The sequence below is a fragment of the Oscarella lobularis genome, chromosome 11 (assembly GCF_947507565.1).
Source record: "Oscarella lobularis chromosome 11, ooOscLobu1.1, whole genome shotgun sequence".
In the NCBI taxonomy this organism is placed as follows: domain Eukaryota; kingdom Metazoa; phylum Porifera; class Homoscleromorpha; order Homosclerophorida; family Oscarellidae; genus Oscarella; species Oscarella lobularis.
This window is the reverse complement of record NC_089185.1, coordinates 1,769,676-1,790,221: the sequence shown is the minus strand read 5'-3', so window position 1 is coordinate 1,790,221 and position 20,546 is coordinate 1,769,676. Positions and strand designations below refer to the sequence as shown.

At 45.8% G+C, this 20,546-nt stretch overlaps 1 protein-coding gene and 1 long non-coding RNA gene across 3 annotated transcripts; one reads left to right on the top strand and one right to left on the bottom strand.

Annotated features, from left to right (window-relative positions):
• The first annotated feature begins 341 nt into the window (after window positions 1-341).
• LOC136193035 (uncharacterized) lies at window positions 342-1,965 on the top strand. Its single transcript, XM_065981825.1, has 2 exons — window positions 342-1,852; window positions 1,896-1,965. The coding sequence occupies exons 1-2, from the start codon at window positions 342-344 to the stop codon at window positions 1,963-1,965; spliced, it is 1,581 nt and encodes a 526-aa protein (XP_065837897.1).
• A 165-nt stretch (window positions 1,966-2,130) lies between these two features.
• LOC136192707 (uncharacterized) lies at window positions 2,131-3,695 on the bottom strand. 2 transcript variants are annotated; one of them, XR_010671215.1, is made up of 5 exons: window positions 3,654-3,695; window positions 3,192-3,604; window positions 2,860-3,135; window positions 2,693-2,775; window positions 2,131-2,638 (listed from the first exon to the last, which is right to left on the bottom strand). It is a non-coding gene; the product is annotated as an uncharacterized lncRNA (long non-coding RNA). The 2 variants fall into 2 exon arrangements; XR_010671214.1 differs by having other exon boundaries at window positions 2,860-3,604.
• Window positions 3,696-20,546: the final 16,851 nt, after the last annotated feature.

Below are 20,546 nucleotides of genomic sequence, written 5' to 3'. Positions count from 1 at the left end.
CACCGTCCACGTCTGCCACAATACACGAATATTCTCCACCCCTTTCCTCTCCAAGTTGCCCTCCACCCTCTTCAAGTTCCTCTCACGCACCCCTTTGTCCGCCTATTCTACACGCGGAGCCTTCTTCTGAGGCGGCAGCTCCCTCTCACTCTCCCCCAAACCATGATACTCTCTCGCGCCCCTTGCCCCGACGACGTGTTCAAGAGCGAGCATCTCGCATCCAGTCAGCGAGAGGGAGCGCTTCTTCACACCAACGACGCAACCGCCGAACTTTCTCATTTTCCAAAGCGGCTTTCGCTTACGACCCCGCCCTTTCGTTTGACTTCGGAAACATAGGTGGCATGGACTACGCTTGCGAGCACTGCGGTGCCAAAAAATGGCTTCGCGAACCGCCATCCATGTGCTGTTCTAACGGAAAAGTCATTTTGCAACCACTTCCCCAACCACCGATTCTTCTGAAACGCCTTCTGTGCAATACTGATCCCCAATCTATCCGCTTTCGCTCTCATACTCGCGCGTACAATTCTTGCTTTCAGATGACTTCTTTTGGAGCGAAAAACATCGTTCGCTATCCCGGATACATGCCTACTTTTAAAATACAAGGACAGGTGTATCATTCAGTAGGTTCAGTCACGCCACCCTCTCATCAACAACCCTGCTTCCTGCAAATTTACTTCATAGAGAATTATGAGCAACAGGCTCTCCGACGAGTGGCCATTCAGTCCGACGCCGTTCGACATATCATCGATCGCACTCTGTTAGCGCAGTTACAGAGCATGCTGCACATTGTAAATCCTTACATACGTGATTTCAAAACCGCGTTCGAAAAGGGGCTTATTAACGATAGCCATAAGATTGTCATTCGTGCTGACAAACGTCCCCCTGGTCAACATCCGCGAAGATACAACGCCCCCAGCTGCTCCGAAATTGCCGCGTTACTAATCAATGAGAACGCGGGTCACAGAGACATTGTACTTCATGCTAAAGATGACAAAATCCATCGTGTCTCAGAAACAAACAGAGCATACGACTCCTGGCAATATCCTCTTTTGTTCCCTCGCGGAGAGGACGGTTACCACCTTGAAACGTATTTGTCCAATCCTCAAACAAAGCGCCCGACGTCGAAGAAAATGAGCCCACTTCAATTCTACGCTTATCGACTAATGCAAAGAGAGAACGAGTTCAACATTCTTCACCGAAGCGGACCGCTTTCCCACCAGTTCATTGTTGACGCATACGCTAAAATCGAGTCCGAGAGACTCAGTTTTATTCGTTACAGTCAAGATACCCTACGCGTCGACAAGTACTCTCGACTTCGTGATACGGTTCACCGAGCAGACGATGTTGAAAGCATAGGACGCACTGTCGTACTCCCATCCACCTTTACCGGTTCTCCTAGATACATGCACGAACGCTTTCAGGATACGATGACTTACGTCAGAAAATTTGGAGCTCCTGACCTTTTCACTACCATGACATGCAATCCTCGATGCTCCGAAATTGAAAATGAACTTTTTGAAGGCCAATCTCCCGCCGACCGCCAAGACATCACAGCACGAGTATTCAAGCAAAAAGTCGAAAAACTCATGGACTTGATGGATCACAAAGAAATCTTCGGCAAAGTCCGTTGCCACGCTTATGCCATACAGTGGCAAAAACGGGGCTTGCCTCATATACACTTGCTAACTTGGCTGTACGAAAAAGTTCGACCCGATGATATTGACAAAGTCATTTCAGCTGAACTACCCGATCCCGAAGCCGACCCCATCCTCTATGAACTGGTAAAAAAGCACATGGTCCACGGACCATGTGGCGAACGGAACATGTCTTCCCCGTGCATGGAAAACGGCAGGTGCACAAAAAAGTATCCAAGAGACTTTGCCTCCGAAACCCAGACGGGAGAAAACGGTTATCCTCTTTACAGACGTCGTTCTGCCGATCAAGGAGGTAACACCGCAGAACTAAGTCCGGGACGCACCGTCGACAACCGATGGATTGTTCCCTACAACCCCTTTCTTCTTCGCACATTCAAATGCCACATCAACGTCGAAATCTCCAATTCCGTCAAAAGCGTCAAATACATTTGCAAATATGTACATAAAGGACAAGATATGGCAGTCTTTGGCGTGCGACCGCAAGACACAAACGACGAAATTACCTGTTTCCAAGCAGCCAGGTACATCAGCACAAACGAAGCTGTCTGGAGAATATGCGCATTTCCCATTCACCATCACCACCCCGCTGTCCAAAAGCTGCACGTCCACTTAGAAAATGGCCAAAGGGTGACCTTTAATGCCGAAAATGCCGCTGATCAAGCAGAGCAACCTCCCAAAACCACTCTCACAGAATTCTTCGCGCTCTGCCAAAAGGACGCCTTTGCACGAACACTTCTATACGTGGATGTACCCAAATACTACACGTGGCAAAGCAAATCATGGCGCCGCCGGCAACGAGGACAGTGCGTCGAAGGATATCCGCTAATTTATGAATCCGACTGCCTCGGGCGAGTCTACACCGTTCATCCGAACGACACCGAATGCTACCACTTACGCCTTCTTCTCCACACTGTCCGAGGTCCGACCAGCTTCGAAGCATTGCGCACCTTCAATGAAACGGTGTATCCTACCTACCAAGAAGCCTGCAAGCACAGGGGACTCTTGGAAAGCGACGATCACTGGCACAATGCACTTACCGAAGCCGCAGTTTCCCAAATGCCACGAAATCTTCGTGACATGTTTGCCATCATGCTTCACATGTGCTCTGTCGCCGATCCTCCTGCATTGTGGGAAGCCCACAAAGAACCCATGTCAGAGAATTTTCTGCATCGCCGACGACAACTGTTATCTCAAAACGACTTGCCTTTCTCCGACATCCTTTTCAACCAAGCGTTAATATACATTGAAGACAAGCTCCTATCGTTTCCTAGCGGAAAGCCACTTTCTCACTACGGCATACAATCTCCCGACCGAAGTTCTCAAGGCATAGCAGATAACACTCCGCAAGAAATATTAGCAGAACTGTCGTATAACCTTCGCGAAATGAACCACATTATTGAGACCAGGACCCCGACTCTTAGCCCCGACCAACACGAAGCCTACGATGCCATTTGCTCCAATATCACAGAAACCGATCAGCCTTTGACGGGCCGAATCATATTTCTTGACGCGCCAGGGGGAACGGGAAAAACCTACCTTCTTAATCTTCTTCTCGCAAAAGTTCGAGCCTCGGGACAAATTGCACTTGCAGTGGCCTCTTCCGGAATTGCCGCCACTCTCCTTCAGGGGGGTAAAACGGCTCACTCTACTTTCAAATTACCACTAGACCTCTCCAAGGAAGACCACCCCTCCTGCAACATCGAAAGAGGCACAGTTAAAGCTCGACTTCTTCAACGCACTAAACTGATTGTCTGGGACGAATGCACTATGACCCATAGGCGCGCTCTTGAAGCTCTTGATCGCACGCTCCGAGACATTCGGCAAAACGACACTTTGATGGGCGGCCTCACTCTTCTCTTAGCAGGCGACTTTCGTCAAACCCTCCCAATCGTGCCTAGAGGTACGCGTCTTGACCAATTACAGGCGTCTCTGAAAGCATCTAGAACACTCTGGCCAACCGTAAGAACCTTGCATCTCCGCACAAATATGAGAGTGCACCTCGAAAATGACGTTCTCGCAGGCCAATACGCCGACCTCCTTCTGCGAATAGGAAACGGTGAAATCCCAACAGACGAATGCAACTTTCTCGAAATTCCGTACGGAAATCCTATTTACTCTCCCGAACAACTTGAAAACGCCGTTTTTCCCGACCTCGCCGCTAATTTCACCGACCAAAGCTGGTTATCGAAACGAGCAATTCTTGCACCTACAAACGATGCAATTGCGACAATTAACGACTCTCTACTTGACCAAATACCAACCGAACTTAAAGAATACCCCTCGATGGACACTCCAGTTGACGATGACGGAGCAGTACTTTTTCCCACAGAACTTCTTAATTCCCTTGACCCCCCTGGTTTTCCTCCGCATATACTACGTCTAAAGAAAGGTGTTCCCGTTATCCTTCTACGTAATCTCGATGCCCCTAAACTTTGCAACGGCACCAAGCTAATCATCCATGAACTTAGACACAATGTCATTGAGGCCATTATCGCCCTTGGCCAGTACCAAGGACAACACGTCTTCATTTTTCGCATACCTCTCATTCCCACTGACACCACAATACCCTTTAGACGACTGCAATTTCCTATTAGACTATCCTTTGCCATGACAATCAACAAAGCTCAAGGTCAAACTTTAGACATCGTAGGACTATCACTCCTAACTCACTGCTTTTCCCACGGACAATTCTATGTCGCCTGTTCCCGTGTCCATTCTCCTCACAATCTTTACGTCCTAACTCACGACAACAAAACAAAGAATATTGTATACCACGAAATCTTTCACTGAATTCCTCCGACCTCTGTCACATTACAACTTATACGTCACCAGAAATACCCGGCGTAGCCGGGTATTAGACAGCTAGTTCTTCTAAAAGAAGTTTGGGTTTTCAGCGTTATAAAAAGAGATACCAATTGAAGGCACCGGAATACGCCCTCTGCTCTACCTACGGTCGCCGATACGGGGTTCTCACTTTTTACTTCCTACTTCTCACTTCTCATTTCTCACTTCGTAGTACTTAGTCTCACTTCTCACTTCTTCCTTCGTACTTCGCACTTCTTAGAACTTACTACTCCCCACTTGATATCAATCAATTAAAACATGGCCACCGCTGTAATCGATTGGCACGACCAAGCGGTTTCTGCGGCTTTTCAGGATTTGTTTTATGACCGATTAACGGATCAGGAGATATGGGTATTTTTGCGTCGTCGACACTGCGTACCTGTGACTGTGAACCAGCTGAAGACGAAATTGAAGATTCTGGGCCTCAAACGACGCAATTTCACTGTTCCCCTTGAAGAAGTTGAAGCTGCAATTACTCTTAGTGTGCTGTGTTGTAGATGCGTTGTTTACGCAAAATAGCTATTGCTTAGGCAGAGAAGCTCACCGGAGGAAAGGATATTGGGTGCAGAGCGATGTGAAGAAGGTTCCATTAGCGTCGTCATTTTATCCGTCGCAAGGTTATTTTAAGGTAGTTATGTCTGTGTTTTAACGTTGTACTATAACAAAGACCTCGCGATGGCTATATGTCGTCAGATCGATCCCGACGGTGCACGCCTTCGAAGGATTCGTTTGGTTGCAAAGGCGAATATAAAAGGTGTTCTTCTGTGGCCTTAATTGCTAATGACGTACAAGACATTAGGGACCCTACTTCTTATGGCACATGAACGGACACGACAAGCTGAAACCGTATGATTTATTTAATTGGGCTGATTAATCGATTAATTGTTTTTGTCTATAGGGTGTTTTATCGGTCGAGTACGTTGCTTGCCTACAAATTTTAACACTGTGAATGGATTATTGTACGTGTAAATAGTATGGGTTTGCCATACAGGGATGCATAGACGGGTACAGTGCACCCACGCATAAGCTTCCCACGTGACCCTTCCCCGGACTTGGCCGCGAAATTCAAAATGAGAAAGACGCACCATCGTTTCGCAAACGCGCAACGATAGTAGCATGATTTCTCTAAGATTTGGTCGAAGGATTAGTCGATAGCATGCATGCTGATCGAGTAATCCTTCATGATAGTGCAAAAGTACATTTACACGTTTTATGGCGTCGATTCCTTAGCAACTAGCCTAGTTCTTTCTACAAAACGCATCGAAATACTCTTTTCTAAAGATCGTTCGAGGCGATTTCCCTTCGGCGATTTCGTTTGCCTACAATTACGCTTTAAAGTATCGTTGCTATGGCCTTATGGGACCGTTTTCTAGAGTCTACGCTCCGATTCGCGATCTGGCGCCCACGCGAAAAAGCATTAAAAAGAATACTTAAAACTTTGGTCGAGGCGATTTTTGATCTTTTGCCTAGTTTCGAAGTTACAGTTTGCGACTTTGTTGTCATGGGCGTGGCTAACGCGCGCACGGCCTTCGACACCAAAAATGCAGTAAAGCGCACTTAACTAATTACTGTGGTACTTCCTGAATCTTCTCTAATCTATTGCTAGCAAACTGTGCCTCGTAATAGGCGAAAAACGGAGAAACGGTATCGCAGTAGTGCTAGCGCGCTAGGCGTCACCAGGGGAACCTAACGGTCGCGTACGTTACGAGCCAATCACATAGCAGCACGTGACCTTTATATGTGTACTTCGTCGAACGCCTACGTGCCTTACATCATTGGAATCTTACGGGACAGAGGATTCCAATGATGTCATTCCCGATGACGCACGATGAACGACGCGGATGCTAGCGCGCTTTAAAGTTGGGAAGTTTATGCGTGGGTGCACTGTATGTGTTCATATCATTTATAACAGAGCTAAACTTACAATATCTAAATGCAGCTACTCTCGGCGCATTTATGGCTGGAGGTCGGTACAACTAACAGCGATCCTGGAGTTGTTGCTTGGTACTACATGAAGTGTGTAACAAGTCTACAATTATCTTACTACTTGCCTGTGTAATTGGCTTTATAGCGTGAACTCGTCCAGCTCTTCCTCTCATCCTCAGAGCAGGCAGAGGTACGGAAAGCACGAGGGTCGCGTTTCTGCAACCGTTTCTTAGAGACGAAGATGAAGACAACATGAGAGGACAGAATAGGAATAGCTTTCTTTATGGAAAATCTACGGTAAATCAGATTTGACGATAAATTTCATTTAAACTTGCAATGAAGACGTGTGCTTTAGAGGATTGAGGCATGGTGGGGCAGCTGCGAGGGTCAGGCGCAAGATTTTGGATACATCTCTTTTATGAGGTACCACGCCTCTCCCCGCTGACAAGGTTCGTGGGAGAGGCTTGGGTCCGAGGCTAGCTCGACGCTGTTTCTGGGATTTTTCGCCCAATGGCATGATCAGCCTGTTCTCGTGTTGCTCTTTCTCGATCGGTCTCGGCTGATTGCTTCGAAAGAAAAGTCCCAAATACATGGGTAACCCGATCGGACAACGAATCTCTTTACTTTTGAATGACACGTAGTGCTCTCCGGGTCATAACGCGCGCGTTAGTGCCACGCCCAAAACTTTGGGCTGAGTGTACTCCTTTTTCTTAGCCTCGCGTGCGCCAGGCCCTTCTCCTCTGATCCCGGATAAACCCGGGGAGGAGAAGGGCCTGGTACTATTCGTCTCTGTCATAGGTCACGTGTAGCCCCCTTTTGGGGGCGCGGTTGGCCATGTCACTGTTTAAATATGTGGCGCGACACCTACCAAATTCGATTGGCCTCCAACTCGATGCACGCTAGTCACACCTACTTAGTTGACTCTGCTTCTCCAGTTTTTGCCCTAACTCTACGTTTATGGAGAGTTTAGAAGATCGCTGCGCGTGGTAAGGTCTCACGATCGATCTCGTGCACGCAAAAGCACTAAGCACTCGTTCATACCTTAGGCTGAAGTCTTCCCTGGACGCGAGCGGCCACAGCGACGCCATAGATGTTTCAGAAGTGCAGGCGGCTATTCGTAGACGTTTTTCTCCTAATTTAAGCCACGTGGAGATTGGACGAATCGTTCGGAAAGCGTTTCCTCAGTCTGGACGAGAAAAGCGAGGCTCTAGCTGGGTCTATACGGGAATTCGAAAGCGTCCGAAAATTACAGCACAAAAAGCTTTCAGAGAAGGTACAACGCGAGTGGCTTTTTTGAATAAAACGTCTTCTTTTAGCTGGAACTCAGACTGACATAGAAGTTGACTGGGTCTCTGCCAGTCGCCAATTGTCGATGGAAATGGAGCGTCTTATGTTGTTGTTGGGCGATGATGTCTCAGTGACCGACGTTCAAAAGAAAATTGACCAAATGAAATACTTTGCTCCCAGTCTCTTCAAAATCATTTCGGACGTCATTGCCTCGCCCATGAGATACGACAAATCTCTTGGCCCTGACCACGACGATTTTTCCGTGTATTTGGTTCTGACAATGATGATGAGGCACCGTTCACAAGTTGCAAAAGGAGCTAAAAGTTTTTGCCTCGCTCACTCTATGTTTCTTCTAAGTAACGCAGCTAGCAAAAAGGTGAGCCGCAAAACAGATTGGGTGACCGCTTTTTGCACCGCATTTTGATCAGGTCATGACTGCAACAGATGCTCTTGGACTTGCAACGTCGTACAGTCAATGTTGGAATCATCTAAAGACCGTTGCTGCTGGGTCGTCAATTCCGGAATTGCCCGACGGCCACACCCGTATTTTGACATAGGACAACTTGAACATGACAAAGAACGTAGCACACGAAAGGATTGGTGAGCATCCAGCATCTCTGGGAGGCGTCCGATTTTTTAATTAATGTTTCACAGAAAAGCATATTGAAAGGTGGGACATGAGGTCCACACGATTGATAATCGACTTTCCTCCAACCAGCGCTGCATCTACTCCCTTTATTCGACGTCGAGAGGTGTCAATCTTCACTTCTTGAAAAAATAATTAAATAAATTGTTGCCTGAAGGTTACATCCCGCTGCGAATTGAGTCCAGCCGACATTCTTCCATCTGGTGACGACAGCATACAATTGCTTGACGCGGGCAAAGAATTCATACTTTGTTTCCTCACGAAAAATTTTTCTGCATTTTCACATCTTCAAAGCGTCAGCAACAAGTCGCAACCATATAAGAAGCCTGTCAAACCAACAGTTACTCCTCTGAAGATAGTCGACGTTAACGAAGAACGGACCGATGGAAACATTGAAGTGCTAGAAAAGTGTGCGTCAGATTTAAAAAAGAATGACATGTCTCCATTGGTAGGACAAAAAATTCTTATTGTGCGTTGAGTTGATGACTTACATGTAGGCCATTGTTGGAGACCAATTAACGTGTAAGAACATTCGCGGGGTAAAGCGTCTTAGGATGCCAGAGCCATCATACTTCAACAGCCTGCATTGGGCTAAAGAATCCCCCGGTAATGCTTAAAGGAAAAACAAATTTTTCTCTTTCGTCAAATGACTTTCAAATAGGAGACTTTCATTTCATTTGGGAATGCCTCGGTTTGTGCCTGGAGAGTTTGTGGGGTGAACAGAAGTGCCCAGGGTCTCTCTGTTACCTAAAGGAATTAGTTCAACGTCAGTCTGTTCAAAAAGACGCTAAAAAGTTTCAGCCTTCTGACGAATTTTTTACACACGTGAGTCTCATTTCAGCGGGAAAGGGATACCTGTTATCAAGTCAATCGTGCATTAGGTCTTTGAAGCCCATCTTACTGCTGCCTGATGCACGTATTTTGGGATGAAATCAGCATCTGAAACCTGTCATGTTTCGGAAGCAGATGAATTAGAGTGGCTAAAGAGGCAGGCTGAGAATATCGTACACCAAACGATTGCAGTAGCAGTCCCACCTTTTCCTGAGAATGAGATTGATGAAGTCTACATGCACCACAGGGCCGTTCTCCATATGGGTTTTCTGTACAATAATCTTCGTGGAGCAATACGACTGGAGAACGGACCTGAAATCTTTCGAATGTGGCGCTTTTGGCTTCTTCATTTGCTGGGAGGCCACAGAGTTAACTATGCCAATGAAGCTGCCAATTTCATTGCCAATGTTGCGGCAGACTGGCCAATTGACATAGCAAACACGCACGTCAATTTCCGTACCGTTAACATGACAGGAACAGTTGGAGAAGGAAAGCCGATAGATGAGCTGATCGAGCATTATAATCTGTAAGACCATAGCAGGCCATTATTTCTTTCTAAATAAGGATCATTTTAGAATTATTAAAAATTCGGTACGCTCAAGCGGAGCAAATTTGACAAAGTCTCACTTAGGCCTTGTGTCTGAGGTTGCCTTAAAAATACTTGAAAGAGGAAGACAGTTTGAAGAAGCCTTGGGGCTTTCGAAGATTTCGTCGCACTCAACACGATCATCTAAGGAAGACATTTATAAAATGGTAGAGAAAATCATGGAAAGCGAGGTGCCCTCGCGTAAAAAACAGCGGAAGTTTGAGGGGTGGGATTTTGTCGATCCGAGACGCGAAGGCATCTTAAAAGTCGAGAAAGGTTGGTTAAAAGCTTTCCTGGCGCGACAAAGTATTGAAGAAGAGGCTGTAGATGTCAAAAAACACATTTCAGATTTGGATGACGTCATGCTCATTTGAATAGTATTTCATTGCTGCTTTTCCAAACAGTATGAATGGTCTGACTCAATTTCATGCATTCTTTGAAGGCGATATTCGTTAAGGATAGCGAGCAAATTACCCGCTAATTCCTCCGATATTCCTATTATGGCTACGAATGGTTACCAATTCGTCGACCGTATCTCGCACTAGGAGAAGACGGGAGTTGCTTAGGACGGTCTCGGACCCCACGAACGCCAGTCCTTGCCTCTTGGCTTCCCTTTTCCGCCACAAACCCAGGGTGGACTCTAGAAGGGCGTCGTTAAACACGCGAATAGGCGTCTTAACAACTTTTTCTGAAGACGGCCGCTTCCGGGAGCGTTCGCTGTAAAGGAAATATCCGTTTGGGTCTAGCTTATTTCCAAAGCATACTGAGCAGCACGGAAAACCCGCTTGATCACGAGGGTCGAAACTTGACTCGAGAAGGTTGCACATTTTCTGTCGAAGGCAGGTTTTGCTTTCCAATAAATTTTTCAAGTCTGGCTGGACGTCTTTTGACTTCAGGCTACGGGTCGAGAACAGACACACGCAGGTCGATTTCTTCCCGTCTCGACCGCTTCGACCAAACATCTGTGAGTCGATGAAGATCGAATCATGACTGCACGGATATGAGTTTTACCTGAAACATTGTTGATACTGTGCTGGGGAGTCCAAAGCAAATCACAAGGCGCACGTCAGGTATATCTAAGCCCTTAATCTTTGTCGTTAAAAGACTAATAATGGGGCCTACGTTGAAATTACCATGCCAAAGCCGATTGTTGCAATCACAAGAGGGGAACATCCATTAGAAAATGATTTTTCAACTGCTCGCCTTGTTTGTGTTGTTAGAGACGAATGGTGAATTGCAACTGCCTTGGAAGAGATACTCTGAAACATCTCCCAAAGTTCAGTAGCAATTTTCTTTGTCTGTAAAAAATTATTTTTTTGTAGATTTTCCAAGTTCTCGATCACAGGTTCAAACGTCTTCTAAATTTAAATTCATGCTTCAAGGCAACAGGCACACAACTACCACATTTTTACTTACTTCATGGCTTTGTTTTGATGGCAGAAAGAGCAAGTACAAATTTCGTCTGTTCACGGGCACCAACACGTAATGTGGACTGATCAAACCCGTTCTTAAAGAAAGCAACTCCATGTCATTCTTGGTCAGTGTAGCCGTTAGAGCTACAATCGGACAGCTGGAATGCTTTCGTAAAATATGAAGCTGTGAAAAGTCAACTCGAAACTCAGTTCCCCTTGAAGAAATAGATACATGCATCAGACATCCTGCAAAAAAAGCAAAAAAGTTTTACCATTCTGATACACAGTGAGCTTCATCAACGGCAATCAGCTTCAGTCTGCGGTGAATTCTTTTGTCCATAATTTTTACCCAAGACGAGTCTGTGGCACATTCCGGAGACAGATAAACTAGAATGACCATTTTAGGTAATGTATGCAAATGCAAAAAGAGCAACTAGATTTTACAGTATTGACAGTTCTCTAATTCTTTATCGGAGAGTTGTCTGATTTGCGGAGTTGCCGAGCATGAAAGGGCAAACATTCCAAGTTTTCCCAGTTTTTCAACCTTGATAAAAGCGGTGACTCAAAGCGAAAGACATACGCTATTCACTATGAAATATGAAGCACCTGCTCTCTCATCAGCGCACTGAGCGGAGAGATGACGATGCAGCAAGACGTGCCTCCAAACAGCCTCGGTGGGAGAAGGTAGCATAGAAATTTGCCCCCGTTTGTCGGAAGTCGCACAACGACGTCTTTTCCTTCAGCTAAAGTCTCTATCGTCTCTAGCTGTCCCGGGCGAAACGACTGTAAGTGGAACTCATTCGAAAGAACTTCTGCGGCTCGCTCTGCGACCGTTGTTGTGCACTCCATACCCGTCTAAAAATTCGCTCCAACTCGCGCAGGCGCAAGAGGCCAATCGAATTTGGTAGGTGTCGCGCCACATATTTAAACAGTCACATGGCCAACCGCGCCCCCAAAAGGGGGCTACACGTGACGTATGACGGAGACGAATAGTACCAGGCCCTTCTCCTCCCCGGGTTTATCCGGGATCAGAGGAGAAGGGCCTGGCGCACGCGAGGCTACTTTTTCTAATAGACGATAGTTGAAAACCTTTTGGCATTTTTTTCTCTAATAGTGCCTAGTAAGCATGCCATGTTTCGTTTTAATTGCGCGTGGCGTTGCGGAGATCCTACGAGTCACTTGTTGGCTAGCCTCCACTTACAATTTTCTCACTATTCCACTTCATGTTTTGTATATTTCGCACCTTTAGGGCTTACTTGTTGGAGTCAGGCGTGAAGGACCCGATGTCATATCTCAAAAAATACCCTTCGCGAAGAGTGAGGCAATTTTGCTTCACCTTTGTACAACTAATATAAGTCATTTACCGCCAAAGACTGGTAGGCTCGACTGCGAATAGGGGTGTAACGATCGATCGAAAAGCGGCAGCCAAATATAAACTAGAATCTACGTCTAAAATATATGTGAGTGCATTGATATACGTTTCGTACAGCATACAAAGCATTCTCCATACATATTAGAAAAAAGGCTGAATTTCCCCTATTTCGGCAAAGTATTTTAAACGCGGTAACGTCAGGGATAGAAGTCTTCTATCAATGGTAACGTGAACAAAACAAAGACGCGCGCTACAGAAGACGTTTTATCTATGGCCTCTCGTAAAACGAGGCGGTCTTCTGCTTCTTTTGCAGATTCTTCTTTTTCTTGTATATTTCATTCTGGCTGGGGTGTTTTTGCGATGAAATGTACATAATTGAGGTACTTCTGGCGAGTTTTTTCTTCTTCGCCTTGGCCTTGGCCGAGCGAGAAATTTTTCCACAGCGCCGGTCATTTGCCGACTGCGGGCGCTGAGCGGCGTCGCGCCTCGGCGATAGGAACGTCTGTGCCTAAGGGTTCTCTCGCATCCGTTGCTCGTCCCTTTCTTTCAGCTGGTAGTGGGTACCGGCGTCATCGTTGTAATAAGCGTCTTGCTCTTCGCTGTCATCGCCTTCATTGTTGGATGCGGCCTGTCTGTCGTCGCTGTCGCTGTCTTTCTCGTGGGATCGTCGCGCTCGTCGCGCTCATCGCTGTCGTCGTTGTATCCGGCTTCTTTACGTCCTGTCCTTCAAGCACAGCCAAGGAAGCTTCGAACTGGCCCTGACGGAAGCTGGATAACCCAAAAACGTCGGGGAAGAGGTTTCGAACATTCGAAGAACAATCGGCCATATTATGCTCGCCTACAGACAGTTGGCGCGGAAATAACGCAAATAGGGCGCAGAAGGGCACTATAGGAGACCTCTTTCGGTGCTCGAAGTACCGCATTGCGATTCGTCTGACGCCATGTGTTATATGCTCAGGTCTGCGTGGGTAGCTGCAAGTTGGCCTTTCGAGAGGTACGGCGACGCGTCTGGTGAAGTCGGTAAGTTTTCTTGGGAAGTATGGAGGTGTCGTGCTAAGACATCAGCCCGTCTAATTGCATTACCATAAAAGATAATCACGTGGAAAGTTTGGAAGCATGTGACTTAATGAGGTACTAGCCAGGCCTCTCCCTGCTGACAAGGTTTGTGGGAGTGGCCTGGGTCCGAGGCTAGCTCGACACTGTTTCTTTGTCTTTTCGCCCAATAGCACTTTCTCGATCGGTCTCGGATGATGGCTTCGAAAGGTAACCCAAATACATGGGCAGCCCGATCGGAAAATAATAATTTTTAATTCTGAAGGACACGCAATGCTCTCCGCGTCATGACACGCGCGTTAGTGACACACCCAAATCTTTGGGCTGCCTTTTTCCTTTTTCTAATAGACGATAGTTCAAAACTTTTTGCACTTTTTTTCTTTTTGACATCGGACTGGGAGTCATCAAATGGCAGATGCGCATCTTGCTCTGAAGAATGCAATTGAGCTCAGGTTGTATGAATGCCTTCAAAACTGCTTACGCGATGGCTTTTTTATACGACATGGCTATTGAACGGAGGACGCTAGCAAATTTTTGGGTTTTCAGTTTTTTTTGGCGCCAATCAGTTTTGCATATCGGTTTAAAAACTATTATTATTTTAAAATTTCTAGCAGTGAGGAGCTAACCTGGGACTCTTGAACGGCAGACAAGCTGGCCACCAAAGCACTTATTTGCCTCCCACGCCCTAGCATAATCGTCCTTCCCCGGTTGTATTTAGGAGCAGTATTCAATGGCAAAGTTCGGTGGCAGACATTACGGATAGATCAGGCATCTGCAGTCGTTGGTCTTGACGTTCGTTCCGGTGACTCCTTGTCGCTGATTTCTTTGGCGTCGTCATTCGATGAAGGAGTGTAGTTTCTTTTTCTTTTGTGTGTTGAAGCGCACCGATGACAATTTTGGCGATATCCTTATTCCCGCATAATTCTATTTTCTCTGTCGCCGGGTCCACGTAAATTGCGAAAGCCATCGAAAAGCTACCAGAAAAGCAGAATCCTTGGAGTTCGAACTATAAAGGACATTTCGTACTATGCAAAATTTATCAAACACGTACTTTAGGTTTCAATCTTTTGGGCTTTTTAGCTTTATGAAGCAAATGAGACGGAGGGAGCAGGGCAGTATTTGCTACAGGTGGAACGTTAACGGGAGAAAATCAGGAAGGGAACAACGGAGAAAGATTACTATAGCAGTAAAATAGCTCGAGTGAGAAGTAGCGTGTAGCCTCTCGAGATTAATTACATTGAAAAGTTATGAAAAGTTAAGCTAATAAGAAGAACCTTATGAAATTCTCATAAAGTTTTCCTGAGAGGCCCCATTTGTCGTTTAAAAAATTTCATGAGAACCTGTAAAAATCTCGTGAGAAACTCATTAGGACTAACGACATTTTCCGTACGGGGAAGCCGTTTAATTACCCGGTCCCCCAAGTACGATCCCTTTTTGCGTTCTGCTACCAGAATTCGCCAGAATGAGCGACTGCCAGAGAATTATTGAAAAAGGAGAAAAGGCAACTTTTTAGACACAAACGAAATTCGCTTCTAGTTTCCATTTACAGTACCTACAACCGGTTTTTTTTCATTTGCCCGGTCATCTCTCCGCAGAAGAAATCGCTTCTCAACATGATCATGGACGACTGGGAGCGTGTCCTTAGACAGAGACGCCCGTTGCAAAATTTTAAGACATCGGCGACGTACAACATAAAAATGACGTCTTAACACAAAAACAATGCCTTTCGAGGACAATGCTATCGCAGTATTTGCCGATGTCGTTCAATACGTGCGTCCATTAGTTAACTAAACCGAAAAGTGAAACCACCTTTTCTCTGTCAACGAAAATCCTTTCGAAAACGGACTAGCAAAGTTTCTACAAGTAAAAAACTGAGTATCTAAAACTGATAATCTAATAGACTTGATTGGGCCAGGAATGTGTATCTGAGGACGTTCCCTGCTCTTTTTTCTGACTCCGGCACTCATTGATGGAAGTTCTCTCCCCCAGAGATAATTATGCGTATGAACCTCCCAGCAGCCGAAGTGTAACCAAAGCTAATAACACACAATATAGCTGGCGGTAGGGATCGACTGTGAAGATAACAGAAATAATCAAACATTTTTTCGAGTGATCCGACGTTTTGCAGTATAGAAAACAATACACGGGTAAAAAGGAAGTTATAAAAGAGATTAATTAAGACGCATGGTGGTGAGAAGCAAAATGGAAGATTAGAAAAATCTTTTTTAATTTTTTATACAGACGACCTCTTCCTTCGGGAGAGTATGCAAACCGTAAGTTGCAACAATAACCTTTTTGTTTTCAATTAATGAATTTTTGTCAGAAGAAGTCCAATTTGCTCGCTTAAAAGGTAGGCGGCAATTTTAGTTAGTGGAGTTTTAAGATGTACTGATTATAATATTTACTAATTTTTATTTTTTAATTGGATGCATACTTCATCTGACGGCAACATCAGATAATGTTGCATTCCTTTTCGGCCAGAATGCATATATTTTCCAATTTATATTGGTTGCATCTTTTTTTGGCCAGTTGCCTTCTTTTTAATATCATACTAATGACATATTCATACCTTAGTAGAAGTGTCCCACGTACTCAAGGATTCTAATACCAAGAAAAATTATTATTAGTTAGGCAATAAAGAACTGAAATTTTCATTCCAGCAAAAAAAAGAATTAAAGTTCACTGGATGATAGCGGACTTGATTTCCCTGATCCTAACACAAAACTTTGCTTAGATATTGACAACACCGAAACTCTACGTGGTACATAATACGTAATGCAAACTGAAAAAAATTATTAAAATAGTTAATTTAATTTAATGAATTGCAATTATATAATTAATCAATAGAACAACAACTGGTAATGAATTACAAACACCAGAATGCCTTATTAATTAATTCATTGTTCATTATCAAACATTTGGGCTACTAAAACTAAGTGAAATTACCTTCCGAGATTGGCGATGAACCATTTCCACTATCCGTCGAAACGACTAAGAAGCAAGTGGAAAGTGAAGAAAGAGACAAGGCGACCATGCGGTGTCACCGTTACCTAGAAAGAATGAGTGGCGCGCTTCGCCGACGTTGGCTTGGCGCCCGCTTCGCCGACGTTGGCCTCGTGCTCGTGGCCGACGTTGACAACTTTCCCTTCGGCGGCGCCCGCTGCGCTAACGTTAGCGACAGAATAGACGTTGGCTTCGGCGCCCGCTTCGCTGACGTTAGCGACAGCGACGTACTTGCCTTCGTTTTCCATAGACGGCGGATCGACGTCCTAAAGCAACATCGCCTTCTTTTCCATCCTCTTCCAAGCCAAGTACGTTACCAGTATAATCCACAACTTTATTGACTACTATTTACTGCTAATAGATGATGAAAGTCGTGGTGTCCCTGCTGAAAACGCCTTCACAGGTCAGTGCTTTCAAATAATTGTTTATTTCAAGCACTTATGCAAGTATGGCCAGGTCGTCCAAAGTCTTTTGAATCCATTAATATTCTGAAAAAAAATTGGAAGAGGAGGCTATGGCGAAATGTACAAGACGTACTACGAAGGAAATGTGTGCGATGTAAAAAAAGTGCTCGGATGCTAAATTTTTGAAGCAGCTGCAGAAGAAGAGCTGACGGCATTAGTGTACGTGTAAGTGTGCTATATCACAAAAGGACAAGAAAACCTAGATGATGCCAACACCTACAAAAAACTTGGGAAGGACCCAACCCAAGCACTGGCAAAGTCAATCAACTTAACCATAGAAAACTTGGCTAACCACGGGGTCATTGATACTGAGACAACAGCTTTCCTTCTTCGAGAACCAGAAGAAGTAAGACCCCAGCTAATGTGTTTCTTAAAGAAAATTCACAAAATCCCATTATGCAGCGCCTCATTCGGCCCCGCCGAAAGCCTCTCAAAAATCGTAGACACTATAATACAACCCATCATCCTTACCTTACCTAGTTTTATTAAAGCCGTCACCGCCTTCGTTTCCCGCTGGGCATTATTGGTATGGCGGTAACAGGCGCGAAGCTGGTGTGTTACCATCATGGGTTTCCGTGTTCCTTGAAGAAGATTAATCGGACCAGCCTAATAATTTGAGATCACGAATGCTTGAGGACAAGCATTAATTCAGGGCGCAGTAATAAAACGTGTATGTGTTAGTAGAGTATGTATGTGTGTGTGTTTATGTATGACGTAATTTCTGTGACTTGGAGTTGTAGATATAGGGGTTTGACGGGAGGGAGGAGTGGGATAAGAAGAGAGAGTGTTGGAGAGCTTCACGGAACAGAGCTCTACGGAACCGTTCACCGCGAACGCAAAGGATTATACTTTCACTCAAGTAAATTTGAAATTTCTCATGACATATGTTTTTCCCAATGCCCAACTCGCCTGCTTCACATTCACTATCCTGTTCCTTTCCTTTGAATTTGTTGGTTGAGTCTTTACTTTGCGCGTATAAGTTCCAAACGTGCTAGTAGTTTGGAAATGGGGCTGACTGTCCTCATATTAGGCGAGTCATTCAATGGGGGCCTCCATCCCTAATAGAAGAGTACGTTACCCTTCTGGTAAGGCGGTCGTAGTACAGGACAGCTTTAGATGCTTGTCCGTCGCGCCCAGCTCTGCCCGTTCCTTGCAAGTCTGAAATGAAACAGTACGGCAAAGAAGACGCCTGTTGCGACTTCTGTTGCGAGTTCTGTGCATCGTCCTGCTCTTAACTCGTTAGATATTTTTCTTAGGAATCTATTTAATTCTCCCTTAATTACGGCTTCTTTGCAATGGTTTGGGTGGCATGAATGTAAGTTGAGGTAGGCAAATTTGTTGGTGGGTTTGAAGTAAGTTTTAAGTCTAGAATATTGTAATCTTCGTAACGTTCCCCTTTGTATACAGTGCGTCCAGCGCTGAACCGGAAATTCTTCTTACGTGCGCGATGGATGTTTTCGTATCTTAAAATGCAGTACACGCCTTCAATTAAGACTCGCTTACTTACGCACATGTGTCTCCTTGCAAGTCCGGCTGTCAGCGCAAATGGAGACTGTCTCTTCGCGTGGAGAGGTCCTATTTCTCATGTCTCGTCCGCTTGGTACGTTAGGCTATTTTCCTGCCGTTTGAAGGTTCCAGCTACCCTTTTAGCCAGCGTACTTAGCTTTTATATGTCCCAGAAGTATAATAACGCTAAATGGCGGGCTGGACAGCCTTTAGAGAGACCATACCAGCGACTATTCTAAGAGGCTGAGCGTGTTTACGTTAGGCTATTTTTGGACTTCAGTGGTGCATCCTCGGGTTGGCTTCCAGCGGAAATGTCTTCGGCGTTTACGTATCTTTGTCTTCTCTATTGGACCCAAATGCATTCGACGTCGTTTTAAGCAACATGTGCTCATCCACGTGTAGTTGTCGTAGCGCACGCAATCACGTTGCAATGGCTCCCTTCCAGGTTTTTTCCTTCTGCACGCCACTGAAGGGAATTCGCCTATCTACGCGCTACGGGCAAATGAGCGGAGGAGATTTTGTCAGTTTTCGCCGCGAGCCGGACAGTGTCCACGACCGGAATGCAATCGCGGCGACGAATCGCGGTGAAACTGTTGGCCACATTGAGCGATCCCTAGCTGCTGCTCTCGCTGATCCATTGGACGACAGACAAATTCGATTGGAAGGGTACGGCGCTTTTTTGATGACGTGCATAACGGTGCGAATTAGGGTGCTCGTTGGCGTTCCCTACTCGGAAGGATCCAGTCGATCGTGGCGCCGCCGCGTTTGGGACTGCAATGTCAGCGTATTCGCTGCGGAAAACTGCCAGCCTGCGGTCGTTTACCGCACACTTCGTCAAGTCCAGTCACTCGGACTGACCGCTCGTCTCAAGGGCTGGGTCGACGAGATTGAAGAGGCGTGCAAATCGTGCACGTCCTCCGAGGGGACACGCAGCTCAAGCCCAACGTTTGACCCGCCAGAGCGCCCTTCGTCGACGACGCCTGATCTCGGCCCGCCTGATGCTAAGCGGCGGCGACCCGACAGCCAGCAGTAACTATCGTTCTAGAGAGTCAGAATGTCTTTGATCTAGTTGTGGCTTTTAGAAAAGCCTGAGCAATAAATCATACGTTTCCTCAACAGCTGCCCGCTCACGACAGCGTTGACTTTCTGTGCGACGCATAAACGTGCATTGCTCTCTCCAGTTCAATGCCGCTGAGACCCTCTCTGTAGAGTTCTTCGTGTTTCCGCACACGCTCAAAGAAGGCGGCTATGGTGGGTGATTGAATTCGGGCAAGGCTTGCTGGCGCTGTTGTATGAAGACCCCTGATCGTGTAATCGCAGTGAGCTTTGGTGTATTGCTTTGCCATGCACCAGACCCTTTCTATGGGATTGAGCTCACAGTGAAACTTGGGCAGATACTTCACTACATGGCCGGATGAATGAACCAAGTGTTCAATTTCATTCATCTCTTCCTGAAAATCTGTGTGCGAAGCCAGCATGTCCGTCAGGAGCTGCTTGCTCTTTCCAACGACGTCAAAGCCTCTCTCTTGGAGAACTCTACTTAGCCCCTTTGGGATTCCCTTTTCATCGACCATGCTTTGCCTTTCTCCTTTCCAAATGGTGTCTCTCATGCAGGGCTGCTTTCCACCAGAACCCTTGTTCATAGCCTTTACATTAAGGGCATTTGAAGCAAACTTTCGGTGGCAAGGACTGTTGTCAAGGATGAAGAGCGCCTTCATTCCTGGATATGTACGATCAAAAATCCTTATGGCTTTGACCATCTGTTCTTTGAACCGAGCGGCGTTCCAGTAACCTTCCCGATTGCAGCCAATTTCGAGAAACTGTCTTACAAGCTCTTTGCCGTCAGGAGAGGAGAGAAAAGAACCGTCTTTCTCGACAATGAAATCCGACACCATCAGTGCCTGCCCTGCCGATTTTGGCTTGACGGGATTAAAACTGCCGTCGCACCAAAGGTTGATTGG